The sequence below is a fragment of the Emys orbicularis genome, chromosome 19, assembly GCF_028017835.1.
Source record: "Emys orbicularis isolate rEmyOrb1 chromosome 19, rEmyOrb1.hap1, whole genome shotgun sequence".
NCBI lineage: Eukaryota > Metazoa > Chordata > Testudines > Emydidae > Emys > Emys orbicularis.
Window position 1 is genome coordinate 20,597,106 of NC_088701.1, and position 23,386 is coordinate 20,620,491.

At 44.5% G+C, this 23,386-nt stretch overlaps 1 protein-coding gene across 1 annotated transcript in view; it reads right to left on the minus strand.

The window, feature by feature from the left end:
* SLC4A8 (solute carrier family 4 member 8) overlaps positions 1-23,386 on the minus strand; it is a 52,606-nt gene that overhangs the window by 13,988 nt on the left and 15,232 nt on the right. Inside the window, exons 4-14 of the mRNA XM_065419429.1 lie at positions 22,972-23,132; positions 19,721-19,909; positions 18,451-18,542; positions 16,849-17,006; positions 16,079-16,166; positions 14,827-14,973; positions 12,014-12,105; positions 9,716-9,890; positions 8,047-8,180; positions 6,716-6,961; positions 3,719-3,824 (exon numbers count right to left, since the gene is read on the minus strand). Coding sequence (XP_065275501.1) covers positions 3,719-3,824; positions 6,716-6,961; positions 8,047-8,180; positions 9,716-9,890; positions 12,014-12,105; positions 14,827-14,973; positions 16,079-16,166; positions 16,849-17,006; positions 18,451-18,542; positions 19,721-19,909; positions 22,972-23,132 — 1,588 coding nt within the window. The remainder of the gene's footprint in view (positions 1-3,718; positions 3,825-6,715; positions 6,962-8,046; positions 8,181-9,715; positions 9,891-12,013; positions 12,106-14,826; positions 14,974-16,078; positions 16,167-16,848; positions 17,007-18,450; positions 18,543-19,720; positions 19,910-22,971; positions 23,133-23,386) is intronic.

The following is a 23,386-nucleotide window of genomic DNA, read 5'->3' on the forward strand; positions in this document are numbered from 1 at the left end:
TGTAGTGTTCACCTCTTTTGACAATCTCTTCCTAATCATTGGCATGCTTATGCTTTGTCACTTATTAACATTGGGTAACCAAGAACTCATCTAACACGACACTTACCTGAATCGTTGCACTAATGACATAATTTGTGCAAACATTGTAAGACAAGCTGTTTACTAATGGAAAAACAGTAATGGAAATGTAATGGAAAAACAGCTGAGAGCATTACAGCCCTGCCAACGTGCATGTGATCTTAACAGAGTGGAAACGACACCGGCTTTATTTAAAAACTACCCCCTACCAAAAAATGCACTAATGCTTTACATCACAAATGGCTAGCAGAATACGGGCTATATTGTGGTCGCCCTATAGGGTGCGCTAGAGTGCTGAAAGGGCAGGGAGCGCTCACGCACAAAGCAGCTGCAATCTGTCAACTACTGCTTCAAGGAAATTGGGAGTAGGCAAAAAGGCACAACATTGCTCCAGGTCCCACAGGAAGCTAGCTAGGAATCATCCCCTGCTAGCAGCAGCAGGCTACCGAGCCAACATTAGAGAAAGTGCAGGCTGTATAGCTACAGAACAGGTGCAATCCCTGCTGCTCCTGAGTGTGTTGCAGTGGTTTGAGTATTGGCCTGCTAAACCCAGGGTTGTGAGTTCAATCCTTGAGGAGACCACTTAGGGATCTGGGGCAAAAATCAGTATGTGGTCCTGCTAGTGAAGACAGGGGCTGGACTGGATGACCTTCCAGCTCTATGAGATAGGTATATCTCCATATATATTATTGCAAGTCTTGTGATTTTTTTTGCTCACGGTTTTTAAGCCTAACTCATGATTTCAGGGGGCTGGACTCACAATTGCTCACCATTTGGGGTTGGCTGTACGGGCACTATCCCTCCTGATACATTGTGCCTGCCCAGGGCAGTCATACTCTTCAGATTCGCTTGCTCAGACAGGGCTCCTCCCACCTCCTCTCCCAGCTCTGACCTGGCTCACAGAGGTGCGGGCTTAGACATTCCTAGTAAAATGCATTTAAACTGGCAGCTACCAATGGAGATGCCTGTTCGCTGCACAGTGGCCGTCGAACAAGCATGGGGTGATGTGACGGGGCAGCCCCACCCCGCACTGGCCCCAGCGACGTCAGACCAGTAGCTCTGACAGAGGAAGTCCCGCCCCGTTCGTACTGGGCATGCTCCAGATGCTCACTGAGTATAAAAGGAGGGAACTCAGCTCAGTCGGGGCTGGTGGCCGCAGGGGAAGGACCCAACTGGGAAGCTCCTGCAGAGGACCAGCCGACGCTCTTGAAGCTGCCAGGAACAGAGGCTTTTATAGGCCGGCACGAACCCCTACTGCGGGAGGAACCAGAGGAGGCGACGGATCCGGAGACTCACGGAGAACCCTGGGATCCGTGGGAGACCCCAACTCCCCAGCCGGTAGGGAGCGACCCGGGGGAGGTGACGGACTGGTACCTTGACCCAGGTAAGCCTCAGCGTGTTTCGGTAGGACCCCCCCGCTGAGCCAGTAGTAAGGTCCTACGGCCCTGCAACCAGGGGCGCTTACGTGGACTTTGGCCATTCGGCCGTGCTGCCCTGCAACCAGGGGCGCTTATATGGACTCTGGCCACTAGGCCATGCTACCCTGCAACCAGGGGCGCTTATATGGACTTTGGCCATTAGGCCGTGCTACCCTGCGACAAGGGTTGATCCTATGGACTCTGGCCACTAGGCCGTGCTGCCCTGTAAGGAGGGGCGTGGACCTCACAGGTGAGTTAGGGTGCATTAAGGAGGGAATAGGCAGCAGGTTTAAAACAAACAAAAGGAAGTATTACTTTACACAATGCACAGTCAACCTGTGCAACTCGCTGCCAGGGGATGTTGTGAAGGCCAAAAGTATAACAGGGCTAAAAACAGAATTAGATAATTAGATAAATTCATGAAGGATAGGTCCATCAATGGCTATTAGCCAAGATGGTCAGGGATGCAATCCCTAGCCTTTGACTGCCAGAATCTGGGACTGGACAATAAATATGACTCACTCAATGACTGCCTGTTCTGGTCATTCCCTCTGGGGCACCTGGCATTGGCCACTGTCGGAAGCCGGGATACAGGGCTAGAGGGACCACTGCTCTCACCCAGCATGGCCATTCTTATGAATAGAGAACAAAACCCAACGTCACGCTGAACTGTAAATCAACAGCACATCCTCAGCTTAAACTGTGAGTGCTGCTTTCATCTCGAGAAACCGCACAGAAAAAGGAAGCGTTCAGGGAAGGCGAGAGAGGTATGGAAAGGAGGGTTAACTCAATGATAATGATGGAAGGAGAGGTAAGTTCTCATGGAAAAACCCACAGGAAGTGATCGGGAGATTTTGGGAAAAGACCTCTTTATGTTCCACACAGGGTCCCCGATTCCATTAAAGGACTTAAGCACACACCTAGCTTTAAGCAGTTCCCCACCTCAAATGCTTAAAGTTAGGCACATGCTTAAGCACATTACTGAATCAGAGTCCTGGGCTTGGAGAAATTAGGCCCCAAATCAGGAAAACACTTGTACACGTTCTTAACTTTAAGCATGCGCTTATGTCCCATTGACTTCAACGAGACATAAGTGTGGACTTAGAGACGAGCACAGGATTGCTTTCCTGAACAGAGATGCTTTCCTAAACCAGGGGCATAGGCAGGCTGCATTTACTACTTGGGTCTTTGCACCTCCCCGGGCCAAGAGAATGCTGGTCCCAAGCATTTAAACTAGAGCTGGTAAGGAAATTTTTGACAAAGTGTTTTTCCATCAGAAAATGCCAACTCGTCAAAACTGTCATTTTTGGTAGGAAGGGGTTAGTTTTGGCAACATTTTCACAGAACCTGGATGGGATGTCCGGGGAGTGACCTCTGAATAGCCAATAGACTAGGGCACTCAGCTGAGGGATAGACAGAGCAAGGACTTGAACCTGTGCCAGGTAAACAGCCTAACCACCAGGCTAGAGTCAGTCTCCCTCTGCCCCGCTATTTTCTGGTGGAATGTTTTATTTATACAAAGTGCAGCAGCCCCAACAGGAGAGATTCTGACAATATATTCCAGCTGTTATGACACTCCCCTGGAGACCCAGGTTCAAGTCTCTCCTCCATATCAGATAGAACAGGGCTCCGGTAGGCCAGGTGAGTGCTCTAACCACCAAGCTATTCAGGGCAGGCCTTAGACTCTGACACACACACACTCTCTCTCTCTCTCTCTCTCTCTCTTTCTCTCTCTCTCTCTCTCTCTCTCTCTCCTCTTGTATTCACAGGAAATGGTGAAAGGTTTCCGTTTCATTGCACATTGCGGTGAAAACAAATGCTGAAACTTTGACATTTTTTGCAAAACAGAATTCCTGTTTGCCAGCCAGCCCTAATTTTAAACTCACACGAATCTGAACTGTATTATTTCTATTACAGTAGTTCTAGTACAGTTGGAGGCCTGGGATAACTTAGGGGCCTTAGGTAACAATTAGCAGCATGAAAAGGCAGAGCTAACATTAGCAGGAGTGTGACACGATGGTTATTTGGACCATGATGCTCTTCCGCTCCATTTTGATCTATATAGGGTGACCACACTGCAAGTGTGAAAAATCCGGACAGAGGGTGATGGGTAATAGGCACCTATAGAAGGCAAAGCCCCAAATATCAGGATTGTCTGGACATCTGGTCACCCAAGATCTGTAATATACCACAGCTAAGAGCACAGGGGCCCATGCACTTACACTGACAGAGAGGTTCGCCCACTCAATCACAGAAGGGACAATCTTCTTGTCGCTCCAGAACTGTAGGGTTTGATTGCTGGGATTGTCAGGAGCGGCACACTTACAGCTAAGAGCAAAGAAAACATATTAGGGTTAAAGTACCAAAAGAGGGGAACTCCTCAGCGATAACAGAACCTCGTTGCGCAATAATTATACTTGGCTTTTCATTTGGGGGGAGGATATGCTGTATTCTTCAGGATTAAGCACAAAAAGGTTTAAGAGCAAAACTGAGCTCAGGCCGAGTTACAGAGGCACACCCAGCACCTCCAAAGCGAAATATGTACCGTTATCCACACTGTGCAGATGGGGAAACTGAGGCAGAGAGCGGGGCAGGGACTTGTTCAAGGGCTCCTGAACGCAGGTGTCCTGACTCCCTGCTCAGTGCCCGAACCACTAGATCATTAAAATGCTCTCAAAGTACATAGCAAAATGCCAGTGGTTTCTAGGTGCTGGTGGATTCCCTGTTCAAAAGTTCCCAAATCTTTGTGGCACATCTCTGCGCTTTACCACTGAACAGTCACACATTATGTTAGCTGGAGTTCAAGAAGTCCCTGCATTAAGACCCGATTCAGCAAAGTACTTAAGCATGTGCTTAAATTCGACTCCTGACACGTCTATGGCCTTCACCATCATATCTGAGCATCCTACAATCATGGTGGATTTGATCCTCCCAACTCCCCCGCGGACAGAAAAGAATTCTTACAGGCACATTAAGTGATTTGCCCAGGGCCACACAGAAAGCCTGATGCAGAGGGCTTGTCGACAGCTATTCCAGAAAAAGGCAGGATGTGTCTTCAAAGCAGAATAGCTATTCCTGAATAACACCATGTATGGACACTTGTTCTGGATTTTTCTTAATCCACTTCCGAAGTGGATTCTGGAATAAGAATGTCCACACAGGGAGCTATTCAGGAGTAGCTGGCAACTGAAGTTGGGTCTCATGAACCCCAGCCCATTGTTCTATCCACTAGATCCTAATTTTTACTAAACAGTAATAAGTCACCAGGACCAGATGGGATTCACCCAAGAGTTCTGAAGGAACTCAAATGTGAAATTGCAGAACTACTAACTGTCGTTTGTAACCTATCATTTAAATCAGCTTCTGTACCAAATGACTGGAGGATAGCTAATGTGACGCTAATTTTTAAAAAGAGCTCCAGAGGTGACCCTGGCAATTACAGGCCAATAAGCCTGACTGCAGTACCGGGCAAACTGGTTGAAACTATAGTAAAGAACAAAATTGTCAGACACATAGATGAACATAATTTGTTGGGGAATAGTCAACATGGTTTTTCAAAGGGAAATCATGCCTCGCCAATCTACTAGAATTCTTTGAGTGGGTCAATAAGCATGTGGACAAGGGGGATCCAGTGGATATAGTGCATTTAGATTTTCAGAAAGCCTTTGACAAGGTCCCTCACCAAAGGCTCTTAAGCAAAGTAAGCAGTCATGGGATAAAAGGGAAGGTCCTCTCATGGACTGGTAATTGGTTAAAAGATAGGAAACAAAGGGTAGGAATAAATGGTCAGTTTTCAGAATAGAGAGAGATAAACAGTGGTCTGTACTGGGCCCAGTCCTATTTAACATATTCATAAATGATCTGGAGAAAGGGGTAAACAGTGAGGTGGCAAAATTTGCAGATGATATAAAAGTACTCTGAAACCTGTCAAGATAGTTAAGTCCCAGGCAGACTGCGAAGAACTACAAAAGGATCTCTCAAAACTGGGTGACTGGGCAACAAAATAGCAGATGAAATTCAGTGGTGATAAATGCAAAGTAATGGGATTATGTTTTCCAATGTGCAACTATACATATAAAATGATGGGGTCTAAATTAGCTGTTACCACTCAAGAAAGAGATCTTGGAATCATTGAGGATAGTTCTCTGAAATCATCCACTCAGTGTGCAGCGGCAGTCAAAAAAGCGAACAGAATGTTGGGAATCAATGTTGGGATAAATAATAAGACAAAAAATATCATATTGCCTCTATATAAATCCGTGGTATGCCCACATCTTGAATACTGCGTGCAGATGTGGTAGCCCCATCTCAAAAAAGATATATTGGAATTGGAAAATGTTCAGAAAGGGGCAAAAAAATATAATTAGGGGTATGGAACGACTTCCATATGAGGAGAGATTAATAAGACTGGGACTTTTCAGCTTGGAAAAGAGACGACTAAGGGGGGATATGATAGAGGTCTATAAAATCATAACTGGTGTGGAGAAAGTAAATAATGAAGTGCTATTTACTCCTTCTCATAACACAAGAACTAGGGGACACCAAATGAAATTAATAGGCAGCAGGTTAAAACAAACAAAAGGAAGCATTTTTTCACACAACGCAGAGTCAACCTGTGGAACTCCTTGCCAGAGGATGTTGTGAAGGCCTAGACTATAACAGGGTTCAAAAAAGAACTAGATAAATTCATGGAGAATAGGTCCATCAATAGCTATTAGCCAGGATGGGCAGGGATGGTGTCCCTAGCCTCTGTTTGCCAGAAACTGGGAATGGGCGACAGGGAATGGATCACTTGATGATTACCTGTTCTGTTCGTTCCCTCTGGGGCACCTGGCATTGGCTGCTGATACTGGGCTAGATGGACCTTTGGTCTGACCCAGTATGGCCATTGTTATGGTTCTTATCCATGGACCAGTGCCGGTCCCCGAGATCTCCCTGACAGAACTTAGGAAGGCAACAAGCTGGTCCCTGTTATCAAAAAGGCTGAGAAACACTGCGCTAGATCATCTTCCTCTAAGCACGTGTTTAAATCCATTCTTATTCAGCAAGGTGCTGCAGTCCTGCTGACGTCAAAGGGAATTAAACATGTGCTTAAGTACTTTGCTAAACAGGGATGGGCTTAGGCGCATACTTTGCTGAATCAGCATCTTACTGTCCTGTTTGATGAGAGTAGCTTTAGAAAAGAAAAGGAAAAAAAAAAAAAACCAAGATGAACTCACTAGTAGAAGGTAAGGTGGTCGAGTTGGCTGTGCATGTGGATGGGGTAGGTCACCCCTAGCTTAATCAGTTTCTCTAGCGCTTCGTAGATGAAAATGATACAGATCAGAGAAGCAAATGCTTCTTCAGTAAAGCGAGTGATGTAGCATACTAGGGAGCTGGAGTCTGTTGCCACAAGGACGATGCACAGGAAAGCGGTCCACAGTCCAATGCTCGTTCTCAGGGAAAGGTAGGAGAGTGAGTAGTCTCTGCAAAAAGAAGCCAGGAACAAGGGCCAAAGGTCAGAATAAACAAACAGGTGCACAGTTTTCAGTGAATGGCACAGGAAATTGGGAAGGATTTTATTCATGCATTAAGACTCTTATGAGGACCAATTAAGTGCATCACTGCTCTCCAGGCGAACTACCACCAATCAAGGGTGTAGACCAGGCAGAGAAGAGCTCAAATCTATTATTATTATTATTAATCAACCTAGCAGTGGCCCAATTAAGCCAGGCACTGTACACTTCTATATTAAAATTTCAGTCCTTGCCCTTAAGAGCTCACAGTCTTCAAACACACACATGCATAACATTAAGAATGTATAATCCTTAAATTCGATGGGACTAGTTACTATGGCTGGTAGGAAATTTTCCATCCAAAAAAAAATTTCTAGAGAAACTATCAATAGAAATTGGTTTTTTTTTTGGATGGAAAATTTCCTACCAGCCACAGTAACTAGTCCCATTGAATTTAAGGATTATACATTCGGATTTCCAATTAATTATTTTTTTAATGAAAGTGTCTGCTTTCTGCAGAAAAACTAAATGCTTGGAAACCAAAATATTTCAGCCAAAAATGAAATATTTCACTTTGTGGACAAAGTTTTTCAGTATTCAAATTTCTACCCAAAAATCAGTATTCTCTATGGGGGGGAGGGAACCACTTTTTCCATCAGCTCTATTAGTTATATGCTTAAAGTTAAGCATGTGCATAAGTATTTCCAGGATCCAGACCTAAAAGACAGGACATAAGAAGTGGAAGAGACAAGCATTTGGGGATGGGGGCTAGGAACTTGAGAATGTGCATAACTTTAAGCATATGAGCAACACATTAATGGCTCATGAAAGTCAGTGTATTGTTCACTGTTCCAATTTTTATTAAATCTATTCACACTATTCCAGTCTTACACCATCACTCATGAAAGCAGCAATGTTTTATTTGCAAGGAGGAAATAAAACTGCATCTTACATTTGCTTTTTTTTTTTAATACACATTTTCCCTGCTATTCTTTTAATCTGCCACCTGGCCACACGCATCAATTCTGTACATTCTAAAGAGCACACGGCCTTACTTGCAGAACTTGAACAAAATCTTTTCAAACACCAGCACCGGTCCAGTGCTTCCTAAGATAGTGAGGGGTTGTCCAGCGAACAGAGAGTACACAACTCCAGTCATCGAGGCACCAAATAAGGATTCTATTGCGCTCTGAAGTTAAAAACAAACAAGCAAGCAACAGATAAATGTTCCTCCATCTTTAAGTTTTATACACATTGGGGCTGAATCTCATTTAGGTGGGCGTAAACTATATTCACACCAGTTTAAGCTGAGTATACGCTGCCAGAGCGATGTACAGGACCTTAATGGAGAATTCATGCGATTATTTTCAAAAGAGACTAACACCTGGCCAGATTTTTAATGGGAATCTGGCACCCAAATCCCTTAGTTGATTTGAAAATCCCAATTTGCGTCTCTTTGCTTGCATTTTACGTGACTAAACAGCAATAAGCATATGGATGTAGTACTAAGGGACTTTAGTCAGTGACCGAGGAGATCCTTCCCAGTCCTATATTCCTTTTGATGGAACTAAATACGCTGCCTCAGTTTTCCCATATGTACAATGGAGATAATGAGAACGCCCTCTTTTGTAAAGCACTTTGAGAGCTACTGATGAAAAGTGCCAGATAAGAGCTAGGGATGAGTATTGTTTATGGATTGCAATGTATTGGATTTAGTGAGTAAAATCTGCAAATGCCTCTTCCTTCCTTAAGATTTTATACCATTTTGGGGGTTCTGGACTCCAGCCCACGACTGCAAAATGCTGCCATATAAAAGAACACGTGCACAGTGCTGAATGAAAGTGCCGTGGGCTCATGGCACACTCTTGCCACCTTTACATAAATACACAACCTGTGGGGGTGTGGGGAGATAGTCACACTGGCAAAGACAAGCTGAGGAGTTGTACGGTCTAACGCAGCGCAATGGGAAACCAAATTACTAGAGACTTTGGACTTGTGCTCACAGCGGCTAGCTCCTGCTGCCCCTCCTATTGCAACAGCTACACTCGATTTTAGCACACTAGCTCAATTGGAGCTAGCACGGATATACCTCCTCCAGCTAGAATCTACACCTCCAGCTCCAAATAAGTGTAGATGTACCCTGAGAGTTTTACACAGACACCCATCACCTTCTATCTATGCCTCCCATCCTACCTACGGCAGGATCTTAATTTTAAATAGCAATCACTCCACCAGGTTAGTGTTATTCACCTATCCAAACGGAGCGGGCTGCCCCGTGAAATAACAGCTTTGAAAATGTAACCTTGAAAGCTACACTTTGTTAGCCTGCCCGAAGCATAAGCAGCACACGCCATGGAATGCCATGGGGCAGAGGCTTTGCGGATGTGAATTAATATAGTTCCACGAAATCAGTCAGTGTTGCCAACTCTCATGAGTTTATCACGAGCCTCATGATATTTGGTGGGGTTTCTTAAAGCCCCAGCTCCCGGAGTCAAGTGATTACACCAGAATCTCAGCTTTCATTTAAACAAAAATTAAATTCCTAGACTGCCTGGTTGTGGAGAAAACCTGCCCCTTAAAGGCTCAACTAGCAGAAGGCAAATCAATAGAACTCAAAACATATTAGCAGCAGTGAAATTCAATGCCGATTGCTCTTGGTGTTCTCTGATGTAGCTTGTTCTCCTGGGAATCATACATTATGCATTAGAAAAAAAAAATTCTTACTATTTGTCCATCGGTCGCTTCTCCAAGCAGCCCCCCAAAGGTAATCACGGGGGACATGCAGGCACAGTATAGAAAGAGGAAAGACGCCAAGCACTGCAAGCTCAGAGCGTCCTTGAAGTCACTCCAGAACCAAGGAGCTTTTCGTTTCACATCCATGATCAAACCACCAAAGAGCCTGCAAAAAAGAAAAGAAAATGATATTTTTCCCCCTATTGGAGACAACAATGGCAGATTTTCTTTTTTAAACAAGAGACAAGCAATGCTGTCTTGTAAATTCTCTATGTTGCAAGCCACCCTACACCTTGCTCTGACGCTATTCATAATGAAATGATGCCTCACTCCAATGCTTTCCATCAGATCTTAAAGTGCTTTACACAGGAGGGAAGTGTCAGTAACCTCATTTAAAGATGGGGAAACTGAGGCACAGAGAGGGGAACTGACTTGCCCGAAGTCACCCAACAAGCCAATAATAATGAGGAGTTCCAGTGTTGTTCAAATAATTGTTTTCACCCCACAGCGAGAGAAATCGGGATACAACAACGCCCCTGGTTGTGATTAAACCTAGGATCCCTACATCTTAAAGCATAAGCTGCTACTGCTTGACCTAAAGAACCAGCCGTTAGGATGGAAAGATAGGTAGGTACGATAGCCTGGTGGATAAGCCACTAGTCTAGGGGGAAAGAACCGCACTCGATCCCCAACTCAGCCAGAAAACATCCTGCGTGACGGTGGATAAGTCACCTAAGGTATCCTGCGTCTCATTTCCCCACCTGGAATATGGTGACAGTCCTTCTCTGCCTAGCAGAGATGCTGGGAAGATAAAACCCATTAGTCATTGGGATATACTCTGATACTACACTAAAGGGGGTCATATAAGCACGGAAGCCCAGGGACAGTTGCAGGACCTCTCTACGTGGTCTAGCCACTAGAGGGAAACAAAGAGCCACATCAGGCTAATGCGAGTTGCCCCTAAGTTTTGCTCCTCCTTCCCCCGTGGAAAATTTTGACCAAAAAATGATTTTTTCCCCTTTTTTGATTAAAAAAATTCTGAGAAAAATCTCAGCTTTTCTGTGAAATACTGAAATCCTAAGTATTTTTATTTTAAAAGTGCCTCATGGGCGTTGTAGTTCAGCTACCTTATGTTCTCATTCTCCTATAGAGGCCAGGCACTCTCGCAGGACTGCATCTCCCATGCTACACCACCACCCCGAATTGCTATGATGCAGCCACTCCCCTCAAAAGGGGGAGAAAGTGGTGCATCATGGGAGATGAAGTCCAGCCAGAAAGCTCCAGCCAGAAAGGAGACTGGCAGCATAAGCCACCCAAACTACAACTCCCACGAGGCACCATCTTGAAAGGAAATATTTTGGTTTTCAGGTACAATATTTAGGTTTTCAATTTGGTGCCAAAAAGTCCAAGTTTTCCCTTAAGAAAACCTTCCCATTTTCCAACCAGCTCTATTGTCAAGGTTTATATTCTTCCTTTAATCATTAAAATGCACCCTTGTGGGATCTGACTCAAATTAAGGCTCTTTATCCAAATGTTCCTACCTACAGAGATGCGAGATACGGTGCATTACTGGTCATAAACCACGTTGCCTTGTGCAGGAAACACACTGTCTTTACTAAGCAGTCCTCTTCAGCGATTCTTGTAGTTTGTGCTGTTAAGAGCTCCACTGAGTTACACAACAAGCTTGATTGGTCCTACAAAATCCAGGAACTACTCTACTTAGACTGGAGCATCATCCTATACACCTTATCTATTAACCAATTGATAACTAATTAACTAATTAGTTGATAGCTAATTGATAACTATATAAACTAATATACTACACCTCTCAATTTTAGAGTGGTCTCAGGACAAGCATTGACCCACATCGATCCATTTTTTCCCCCCATAAGCCCATTTCCGAAACAAAATATTTTCATTTTTCAATTGAAAAGGACTTTTTGTTTAGAAATTTCCTTTACTTTTATTTTTAAGACATTCACACGTGTGAAAAAAATTGCTTCAAGTTAAACAAAACACTTCATTCAACCCAAAATTAATGTTCTAGACTTTTCGATTTGCCAAAAAAAAAAATTGTGCCAACATGAAACCTTTTTAGCCCTGACTTTAAAAAAAAATTATTATTTATTTGTATTATCTTAGCATGTCAGACCCCCTGTTGCGCAAGGTGCTGTACAAACACAACAAAAAGACAGGTGACAGCCAACCAAAAAAAAAATCCATTATTCGCAAAGCTCTAGGGTGAACTTTAAGGAGAGGCAGATGAACGTTAAATCTTGCCGCACTAACCTTCCCGTTCGTTCAAGTTCGGGTCCACTGTGCTGTTCTGGCTCAGTATGACAAGCAGTGCCATTAGGGACACCTGGCATCTTCCTCTTGTCCTGTTAAAACAGAAACACAAGAGCGAGATCTTCGTGGTGTTCGCCTCTAGATCCCAGGCATCTGATTGTAAGACACTCTTCCGTGCTTAGTGGAGTGTGCAGGAACTGGGTCGTATTCCCTAGGTACATATATATACTGCTGCTCTGGTAGGTTCTGGTGGCTTCTGCCATAACAGAAAGGCCCACTAGAGAGCTACCAAACTATTTAAAGGGGTACTACCCAATTCCTATACACTACACTAAGGCCTTGGTCTTACAAACACTGATGCATGCTGTTAATTTTATGCTGTCAATGGCGCTACACACACAAGTAAAGTGATACTCATGCGTAAGCAGTGGCGGATTAGCCACGGGCCCAGGGACCCCAGCCAATCGGGGGACCCTGGAAAAATGGGTACCCCCATGCCCCGACCCCACTCCCGCCACCCGCCCGGCACTCCTATGGGGAGCGGGGTTGGGGCGTGGTGGCTTGCCCTGCTCTGCCCGCCCAGCGCTCCTGCCAGGGAGCTGGGGAAGCCCCTGCGTCCTGATCCCGCTCCCCAGCAGGAGTGCTGGGTGGGCAGGGGAAGCCCCCGCGCCCCGACCCCATTTCTTCGGCAGGAGAAGCTCTCCTGCCGACATACCGCTGTGCGCACGAGCGGTTATGTCAGTGTAACTTACATCGCTCAGGGGAGTAGCTTATTCACACTGTTTCTTTCACATTCCATTTTACCCAGGGTGATCAGCCGTCCTGATATTAGGGGCTTTGTCTGTGCCCTGGTCTACACTGGGGGGGCGGGGAGAGGGGGATCGATCTAAGTTATGCAACTTCAGCTACGTGAATAAAGTAGCTGAAGTCGACGTACTTAGATCGACTTACTGTGGTGTCTTCACTGCGATGAGTCGACTGCTGCTGCTCCCCCATCGACTCTGCTTGCGCCTCTCACAGCGCTGGAGTACAGGAGTCGACGGGACAGGGCTCGGGGGCCGATTTATAATCAATCCCTGCTGGATCGATCGCTGCCCGCCAATCCGGCGGGTAGTGTAGACATACCCTTAGATATGCAACTAAACCTTCATTCCCCGAAAATAAAAGTGTCCCAATTTTTTGCACTTGTTATCTGGTCACCCTAATTGTATCCAGGGCAGCATTCGGACCTTGCCAATCACATCTCTACATTGAAACATCCAGCCTCATTAAGAAACTCTGCTGCAATTACTTATTGGTTTCTGTTCTTTTCTTCTGACTTGCATACAGTGCTCTGACATCAATTACACAACCAGAAATAGAATTAAACAGCCCCAAACTCCCGCTGCACAAATGAACCCCTACCTGACTTTGTACTAACAGATACACTTTGCACCAGGCATAAAAGATGAACACAACCAGTTTATTTTGGACTGGATGGACACAGCTAGATCCAGAGCTGAGGGTCTCTCATACAGAACAGTGTTCCACCAGCCCCTCTCTTTGAAATCCAGCCTGGCCTTTCTGCTATCTAAGTACTTATATGGCCAACATTACTGTAGTAGAGACAACTCATGGTGTCTGACACCATCAGGTGGTCGAGAGACATTTATACGGAACACATCCCAGGACACCGTCAAAACCACATTGAGTAATCAAGACCGCCGACCAGGGAAATAACCCACTTCCTTCCCTGACAAACCAAGGGACGCACCCCACCCATGTACTTATCCGCTACACCGATACTGACTTGGACTCTTTATACGTTCCATGGGTGGCGTACCCGAGCCCACTTATCCACTGACACTCTAAAAACTCCCGCACCCCAATCTGGGTCTATGCTGGTTATGTGAAATGTATGTATCTCTTCATCCTTGTAACCGATACCTGTAATCCCTCACAACTCAAGCCTGACCCCAGATGTACAGTACCTTCCCTCTTAACTTCTGTATATTTAATTTCAAACATTAACTTTAATAAAAATTTTAAATCTGCATGTCTCGCAATCTTTCATGTATTTATCCTCACAACCCCTCTGTGAGCTAATGAAGTGCTCTGATTAGGGCTTGGTGTTTGTCACGGAAGTTGCGGAAGTCACGGATTCCGTGACTTCCTGTGACCTCCGTGACTTCTGCAGCAGCCAGTGTGGCTGACCCCAGGGCTGCCCAAGCAGCTGGCCCCAGGGACCACCCGAGCAACAGCCAATGCAGCTGGCCCTGGAGACCGCCTGAGCAGTGGTCCCGGGGGCAGCCAGAGCAGCTGCTGGGTCCCCCGGGGGGCTCCCTCCATGGTGGTGACCAGAGCAGCCGCTGGCTACCCCCTGGCCGCGGGCCCCCGGGGACTCCCCCGTGCAGCTGGTGCAATGGGCCCCCAGGGCTCTCCTCGCAGCAGCTGGTGCTGTGTGCTTCCCCCTGGCAGCGACGCCCCCAAGATTCAATCAGGGGTATTTATGGTATAAGTCATGGACAGGTCACAGGCTGTGATTGTTTGTTTCTCGTCCATGACTTTTACTAAAAATACCCATGATTAAGTCGTAGCCTTAGCTATGATCCCCATTTTAGAGACGGGGAAACTGAGGCAGAGAGAGGGGAAGTGACTTGCCCCAAGCGTGGGTGACAGTTGCAGAGCCATGAATAAAACCCAGGTCCCATCCTGTGCTCTGTCCAGTATGACATGCTGCTTCACAGGGATCTCATTTGTACAGTTCCTGCTCATACATCCCCGTCAGCCATTCTAGTCTCTCTCTCATTCTGGAAGTGAAAAATATTACCTACCTGGGAAGGTACATTTTTCGGTGGTTCAATTCTAATCGATGGATCCCATTCTCCAGGAGGCAATACCGTCACCTGATCCAGGAATTCATCAATACCAGCTACAAGGTCAGCACGGTCTTTGGCTTTATAAGCAACGTCATGGAAAATCTACAAATAAGAGAGTAAGGTTTAGGCATGCTTAGTTTAGGAAGGGGAAACTGAGGCACAGAAAGATGGCGTGGCCTGCCTTTGGGGGGTTAGACTAGATGACCCTTGCAGTCCCTTCTAACCCTATGATTCCATGTTGCACAGCAGGTCAGAGACAGAGCAGGGAACTAAAAACTGTTCTCCTGAATCCCAGTCGAGTGCTTTATCCACTAGATCGCACTGCCTTGCTTGAGTAATAACAAAAAGATAATAATAATGGGCAGATTGTCAAGTGCTAGTTGACTAGAGCTGGTCAGAGAATGAGGTTTATTCCCAGAGAAAATTTCAAGAGCTCAGTGAAAAAAAAAATATTTTGATTCTGAAATGCCACTGATTTGCCTCATGGGAATTGTAGTGTGGTTACCTCATGCTCCCATTGTCCTGTAAAAGCCAGGTTCTCTGGTCAGACTACGTCTCCCATGATGCACCATGGCCTCCCCTCTTGGACAGTCACTGGCCGTGGTGCATCATGGGAGGTGTAGTCTGCCTGGGGAACTCAGCACATAGAGGAGAATGGGAGCCTGAGGTGCTTGAACTACAAGTCCCATGAGGCATTGCGGTGGCATTTCAGAGTCAAAATATTTCAGAATTTGGCTGTTATATTTCAGCTTTTAACTAAAATATTTCAACTTTCAGACATTTAGTTTTTCAACGAAATCTCAGAATTTTCCACAGAACACACTTTTTGCAAAACATTTTGTTTCGTTGAAATTACACTCAACCTTCCATCAAAAAACAGTTCCAATGGAAAATTTTCAGACAGCCTATTCGTCACCCACAATCAGGGCCATTATGCAGAGTTGTTGAAAAGCCAGATGCTTATTTTGATGCCTAAATGGGGGCTGAGCTATTTTGCAAATGTGGATTTTGGCTGCTGCTGGGGAAGAGAACAAACTTCCCTAGTGTTACACACCCATCCTGATCTAATTCTTCATCTTATCAGTCTGGAAACAGACAGTACATGCCCTTAAATCCTGGGCTGAAAGAGAGAATGATTTAGAAGAGGGCAGAAAACAAGGAAACGCAAAGGAGAAGAGCTGAAATTGTCACTTGTGCCATACCGTACCTCATCTGTCATGAGGGTGGCCATTGACCTGCCAATCTCATGGTACTGATGTGCTTTCCCTTCTGGTCCCAACAAGATAAATAAGAACCTGGCCACAGAAAACAGAAAAAAAAATGCCTTTATTAAATGGTGGTAAAGAGCAAAAAGAAACCGTCTGAAGTTTCCAAAGGGATCCGCACAGTAAATCAGCTTCAATGGGAGTTAGCACACAATGCTCATGGACTTGCAATGGGAGTTAGGGCTGGTCTACACTAGGGGGGGATCGATCTAAGATACGCAACTTCAGCTACGCAAGTATCTTAGTTCGATTTACCTGTCCATCCTCACGGCGGCAAGTCGACTGCCGCAGCTCCCCCGTCGACTCCGCTTACTCCTCCTGCTGAGGTGGACTATGGGCGTCGATTCGGGGATTGATTTATCGCGTCTAGACGAGAGGCGATAAATCGATCCCCGATAGATCGATTACTACCCGCCAATCCGGCGGGTAGTGTAGACGTGGTCTTAGGCACATTAATTCCTCTGAAAAGCTCTCCCTTTAAGTGTATTGCTTCTGTAAAAACTTCACTTCACCCACTGGGTGGAGTTCATTCGGAACCCGTACCTGTGCACTGAGCTAATAAAAGGCATAAGAGTAAAGCTGGCCTCAGTGTACTGGGACTTTCCATAGAATTTTTTTTATCTGATTTGAATATATATACATAATTTAATTTAATTTTTTTAATATTTTTTAATTTAAAAAAAAAAGGTAAAGTGTTTTTTAACATCCTTACCTCGTTGGGATCGGGACTTCCGTCATGCCTGAGAGAAGGACGGCTGACGTCAGACGCACAAACGCCACCACGGGACGAAGGAGGAAATCCAACTCTCCCACTAGAACGTTGGAAGCTTCTGCTCCGGTAGGAATTTTCTTCATGAAATGAAGCTCCGCCTAGTTATGAAGAAATAATTTTCAGACAATTAGGAGTCACTCCTCCAGATCAACAACTGCACCTTCGAGGCCTGCTCTCTACACAGGTGTTATATCGGTTTAATTATTCGGGTTGGAGGGGGTGCTTTTCTACTGAAATCGTTAAATCGATACAACCGTAGCGCGGATGCAGTTGTACTGTTATAAAGGTGCCTTAGGACTTGTTTACATGGGAAAGTTTTTTCTGTATAATCTAAGGAGAAGAGATGAGCTAATATTTGATATTATGTTCGGGGTGAGGAGGGGAGGCAAACCAAAAAAATCTGAAACAAAATTCAGTTCAGTTCCAATCAAAAACTAAACGTTTTTTATATTTTTTAATGAAACGAAGAAAAAAAACAGAAGAAAAAAATTCATTTCGGTCAAAGAAAACGTTTTGGTTGATTTGAAACTAATGGTTTCATTTCATTTTGGGTCAACCAAAAATGTTTTGTTCAACCCACAATGAAATGTCTTTGGGGGTACTTTTGTTTTGGGACATTTTGGGGTATTTTGACTTTTTTGAAAAAAAAATGTTTTTGTTTCTGTTGAAACTATTTGCTAAATTCAACCCAAATTTGTGAAGAGCGTCACCACCTGGAAAAATGTATTTTTTTGGCAAATTTACTATTTTTCAAAAAACCTTCACCTGGCTCTAACAACGAGTGAATTTAAATCTATATAGTTATTCCAGTATAACCTCCCATGTGGAATAAGCATCACACGTCAATGGTTGATCTCAGTGGACAAATGGTTAAGGCAATATGGCCCAACCCAAGGGCCAAACCAAGTTGTAAGAACTCATGAACAGATTGTCAAGTTCTCAGAACCCACAATTAGGATCTGATTTTCAAAAAAGCTCAGCTCCCATTTAGGCATCTAAATAAGGATGTCTGTCAAAGCACTGAGCACTAGACCTGTGCAAATAATCAATTTTTTGGTTTGCTGGCCAAACCAGAAAAAATTGGGAGCAAATAATTGTTTCGGGTCACATGAAATATTTTGTTCAACCTGAAAGAAACTTTTTGTTTCATTTTTTGGGGGAGGGTATTTTTTTTTAATGGAACTGAGGTAAAATTCAAAAGGAAAAGTTGTTTCCAATCAAAATGAATCAGTCAGAAAATGTCAAAACCAAAAAATTTGATTTTTTTTCCACCATTTTTTCCCCAACAGAAACATTTCAGCAAATTCAATACAAATACACAAAAGGTTTCAGACAACCCAAATCTGTATTTTTTTAGCCAAAAAAAGTTTTGGCTAAAAAATGTCACCAATCTCTACTTCGCCCCCATTATGAAATTTATGACCAGTTTTTTCAAGCGGGCTCCTCACCCAGCATGCTGAGCTCTCGAAACATCTGGCCCCATCGAATTATGCACATTGCTTGTATTTACCTTGACTGACACAGCCACACGTAGCATCTCACCTTGCTTAAATCCATAGGACTAGTGTCGTGGGTCACTCCGTTTTTAACTTCTAGACTGGTAGTGCCAGGTTGAGGAGACAGCGTGTGCATTGCTAAAAGAAAAAGATAACAGAAAGCCCAAGGAAGCATGTTTCCTCTGTACCATTTGTGACAAACACACACTGTTGCAGGACAGTAGTTAGTACTATGTGATGTACTGATCAGCACTGTATTTGCATGAATGCTAAGTAATCACACACTGCTCCCATTAGCTAAAAGGACACTAGAGCAAACATATTAATAGCTTTTAAGCTGCCCAAGACCAGCTCCTTCTCCCAAGGTCCCATAATGAAAAACAAAAATAACTAAAGAGAAATAAAGAAAATAAAACCCTTATAGAAACTTCCTCCCAATTTCCCTGAGTCCCATTACAAGAAGTCTTCTTATTTTGGGGCGTCTTGATAAGTGATAGCTTCATGCGTTTTACAGAATCACCTCTTATTTCTAATACATGTTAAAGGCTATAGTTTCACTGCAGGAAAAGGTGTATTTTTTACAAAACCTGGGTAGTTTTGACCTCAGTGAAGTTATTTGAGGTTAACTGTATACCCCTCACCTAAAGTGCATCGTCTCCACTAAGATTTTACATTGATACTTATCAAAGGGGTAGCCGTGTTAGTCTGTATCCACAAAAACAACAAGGAGTCCAGTGGCACCGTAAAGACTAACAGATTTATTTGAGCATAAGCTTTTCGTGGGTTGCATCTGAAGAACTGGGTTTTTTACCCATCGATGCTTATGCCCAAATAAATCTGTTAGTCTTTACTGATACTTGTGACACAGCGATCAGCATTGCATGAATGCCAAGGAGTCAAAACTACCATGAAATGCTTGAAATTGAAACAGAGCATTTTGTTTGACCTGAAATAAGGCGGGTTTCATTTTTTACTTTTTTGCTTCGCAAAAATTGCAAAATATTTCATTTTGCAGTAGGGTGACCAGATGTCCCGATTTTATAGGGACAGTCCCGATTTTGGGGTCTTTTTCTTATATAGGCTCGTATTACCCCCCACCCCTGTCCCGATTTTTCACATTTGCTGTCTGGTCACCCTATTTTGCAGTCAACCCACAATGATTTTTTTAATCATGATGTAAAAAACCAACGCCTTTTTTTTCCAGTGAAGTCATAGATAACTCAGCCGGGACTTGTGCTCCTTGGTGATTTAGGCCTTTTGGAAAATCCCACCTCAAAGGGTCAGGCTGTCTGAAGGCGCGACCCAGAAATCCTCACCCGTTTTGTCCAATAAGTGTGGATCCGACTGCTTCTTGCTGACGTCAGTGAAAGAGCGGACAATCGGAAGGAGGTTGTTCCTCTTCTTCTCGTTCTGGTGGTGATGCTTTTTTAAGAGGGCATCCCGGATATTCTCTCTCATTCTTTCATCAAACTCACTGCTTGGTTCTTGCTGATCCAGGATCTTATCTGTGGGGGGGAGGGGAAGCAATTCTCTAGCTTGCAAAAAGTGCAGATTGTGTCCCTGATGAATGTCCATGTGCTAAATGTACAAGCCAATAGGAAGGGTGGAACAGTGATTAGGATGCTATTCTAGGACTGAATTTGTGTCCCTGCTCTGCCACACACTTCCTGTGTGACCTTGGGCAAGTCTCCCTATGCCTCAGTTACACCTGTAAAATGGGCTAATAGCATTACTCTACCTCCCAGGGGGAGTTCTGAGGTGCTCAGAAAACAGCAGTATAAGTACCGTAGACAGAACTAAACATGCCCTCAAACTATTCTTATTTAGCTCTGTGCTTAGAAAGACTTCATGGCCACAGCAATCACTGAATTACACCTCCACAACGTCCCCATATGATGGGGAGGTAGTAGAATCTCCTTCCTTAGAGATTTTTAAGGTCAGGCTTGACAAAGCCCTGGCTGGGATGATTTAGTTGGGAATTGGTCCTGCTTTGAGCAGGGGGTTGGACTAGATACCTCCTGAGGTCCCTTCCATCCCTGATATTCTATGATTCTATGATTTCACACATGGAGAAAACTGAGGTACCACACAGATTAAGTGCCCCCATCAAGCCCTTGCCTGAGCTGAGAATTAAACCTTTCCCCTTTGTTTCCTGGTGAAGATTCCCAAGATCATCCTTCCCCCCTGCAAACCACCCCCTCGTGTTCGTATTGCAGTCGTGCTGACAGCGGGCTCCATGCTTTCCAAACACCGAGGAAGAGAGAGGGTGAGACTGTAACTTCGGTGGAACCCGGACTCACTCCAAGAATCCCTACAGCCCCAGACAGCCAGCAAACAGCGGTGGGACAAAACCCATGATCGTCTCAACCCACGATGAGCCGGGAATAAGCACGCCTCAAAGGAGAGCGTTACTACTGCCAGACGGAAGAGCCAACCAATGCCGACGCGATCTTATTTAGGGAGACATTGTAGCATTGTTAATACGTCTTTGGGTATGCCTGCGCAGCTGCTGGGAATGTATTTCCCAGCATGGATAGACAGACCCACGCTGGTTCTGCTCGAGTTAGCGTGCTAAAAGTAGCAGCGTGGCCATGGTGGCACGCGCAGTGACTCTGGCTAGCCATCCGAGTACATACCCAGGGGATAGGGCTTTTACTCAGACAGCTCACTCAAACAGAGCTAGCACACGTCTGTCTAACCATGCAGAGAAGCACACATATCCTTTGTCTTTCAACGAAGGCAGGGATTTTTCTTTGCTAAAAAGTCCCTGCGAAACGATTATTCCCTGCTTAGCTAATGCAGTTATTATTCCCCATCCTCAGTAATGCAGTTTTCTTTCCTGATTGCATTGCTCTACACATTTAACCAAATTATAACCAGTCTATAACTGGCTTCCCTGAGATTTCTTGGATAATTAACTGTAACTGGCAGTGCTCGGGGAGGAATGTGCTAAGAACGGATCTGACGTCACCAGACCTTGAAAGAGTTTGAATGGAGACCTGCCAGTCAAAAATAATTTCTACAAAGCTGCTTTCTCAATTACCCTCAATTATCTCCTCAACAGAAATGTATTACTTGGCCATCTGCCAAAGGAACCCTGGCTTTGAAAGTTAGGTCTTGTCTACATATTGCAAAATAAAGTAGGGACTGAATATAAAGTGCAATAGCTATTCTATATGGACACGCCTATTCCACAGTAAGGTTTTATCTACATGGGGAGTTATTCCAAACTGACTATTCTGATTTATTCTGAATCGTCTCAATCCACTTTGGAAATGGATTAAGGTAATGCGGAATTAGGATTGGTCCACATATGAAAACCAATCCAAAATAAGATTGGGGCATGAATTTAAAGAGGATTAACTATTCCTGATTATCTTCATGTGTGGATGCTCTTACCCCAGAGTAAGAATGCAATATTCTGAATTATTTATAGTGTACTTATCTTAATCCAAACTATTTGGATTAAACTAATAAAAGTGTCCACTCATGGCATCAATCAGGAATAGTTATTACACTTTAAATTTATACCTTACTTTATTCCGGATTAATTTTCATGTGTACGCAAATGCTAAGAGTGCCTTTTTGCAGTTTAGCTTAATCCATTTTCAAAGAGGATTAAATTAAACCAGATACAAGCACCCTTGGTGTGGAATAAAAGTGTCCACATGGGGAGTTAGAATAGCTAGCCTGCAATAGCTATTCTGGACTGTTTTCCTATGTAGATAAGCCCTTAAAGAACTTGCATAGTTCACACAGATTCCCACGTCTTAAAACGTTTTTTGCCGCCCCAAGCATGGCAGGCAGGCGGCTTTCGGCAGCGCGCCTGCGGGCGGTCCACTGGTCACGTGGATTCGGCGGCATGCCTGCGGGAGGTCCGCCGGTCCCGCGGCTTCGGCGTACCCACCGCCGAATTGCCACCGAAGACACGGGACCAGGACCTCCCGCAGGCGTGCCGCCGAAAGCCGCCTGCCTGCCACCCTCACAGCGACTGGCAGGCTGCCCCCCGCGGCTTGCCGCCCCAGGCACACGCTTGCTGCACTGGTGCCTGGAGCTGCCCCTGCTTAAAACAGAATAAACTTAGGTTAATTATTTGTAACAAATAGTTTATTCAATGAATTTTACCTCTTTTTCTGACCCCAAATGGTCCAGACATACACTTCTAGTACAACAATAGCATGTTAACCTATTAGACTCATTTTTGTTATCTGAAGTTATTCTCCAGATTATTTCTCTGAATAATTGTAGGTCTGTAAAACATGAGAGAATTTGATATTTGAAAGGTGCACTCTTTTGATTGTCACATGGTCTGTTTCTGGACCTTGATTGGATGAATGTAATCAGGATTTCAGGGTGGAAAAATCATGATTCCAAATCTAAAGTTCGGTTTCTGTGCATATTCTAATATATTTGCTTAACATTTGCTGTTTTGATGACATCCCTACCGAGGATTTTGCAGGAACAAACATGGTGCAAAGGGAATTTATTTCATTCAAAAACGCACAAGGATATTCCCCGAAGCTTTTTTCTCTGACATGACGCAGCTGATTGCTCAGTAGAGCAGTACCTGCAATTTCCTCGATGCTGTTGGCGCACATATCCAGAAGGACAGTCCCGTTCATGATGCAACTCCTCAGCTCAAAGAGGCTGTGTAATGAAAGTGTCGCTACATAGGGCTTGCTCCAGCGTTCTCCTCCGTCCTCCACGTCCTCTTCGAACTTCAGCCACCTGGAAGCACGGCAAACCAAACACCAATAAATACCGGCAGCGACCAGTTCCCGTGAAAAGACTCCTAAGCAGGTGTGGCAGAGATACGGAGCTGTGTATGAAATCTACCCCACAGACAACTCAATTAACGGTTCAAAGCTGGAGAAGGGAAGAGGATCAAGTGCACGTTTTGTTTTTTTAAGCAGCTGACGCAAAAATTTCCACCAGCTCTAATAATGTGCTGAAGGGTCTATTTTATATTTATTTTACATAGG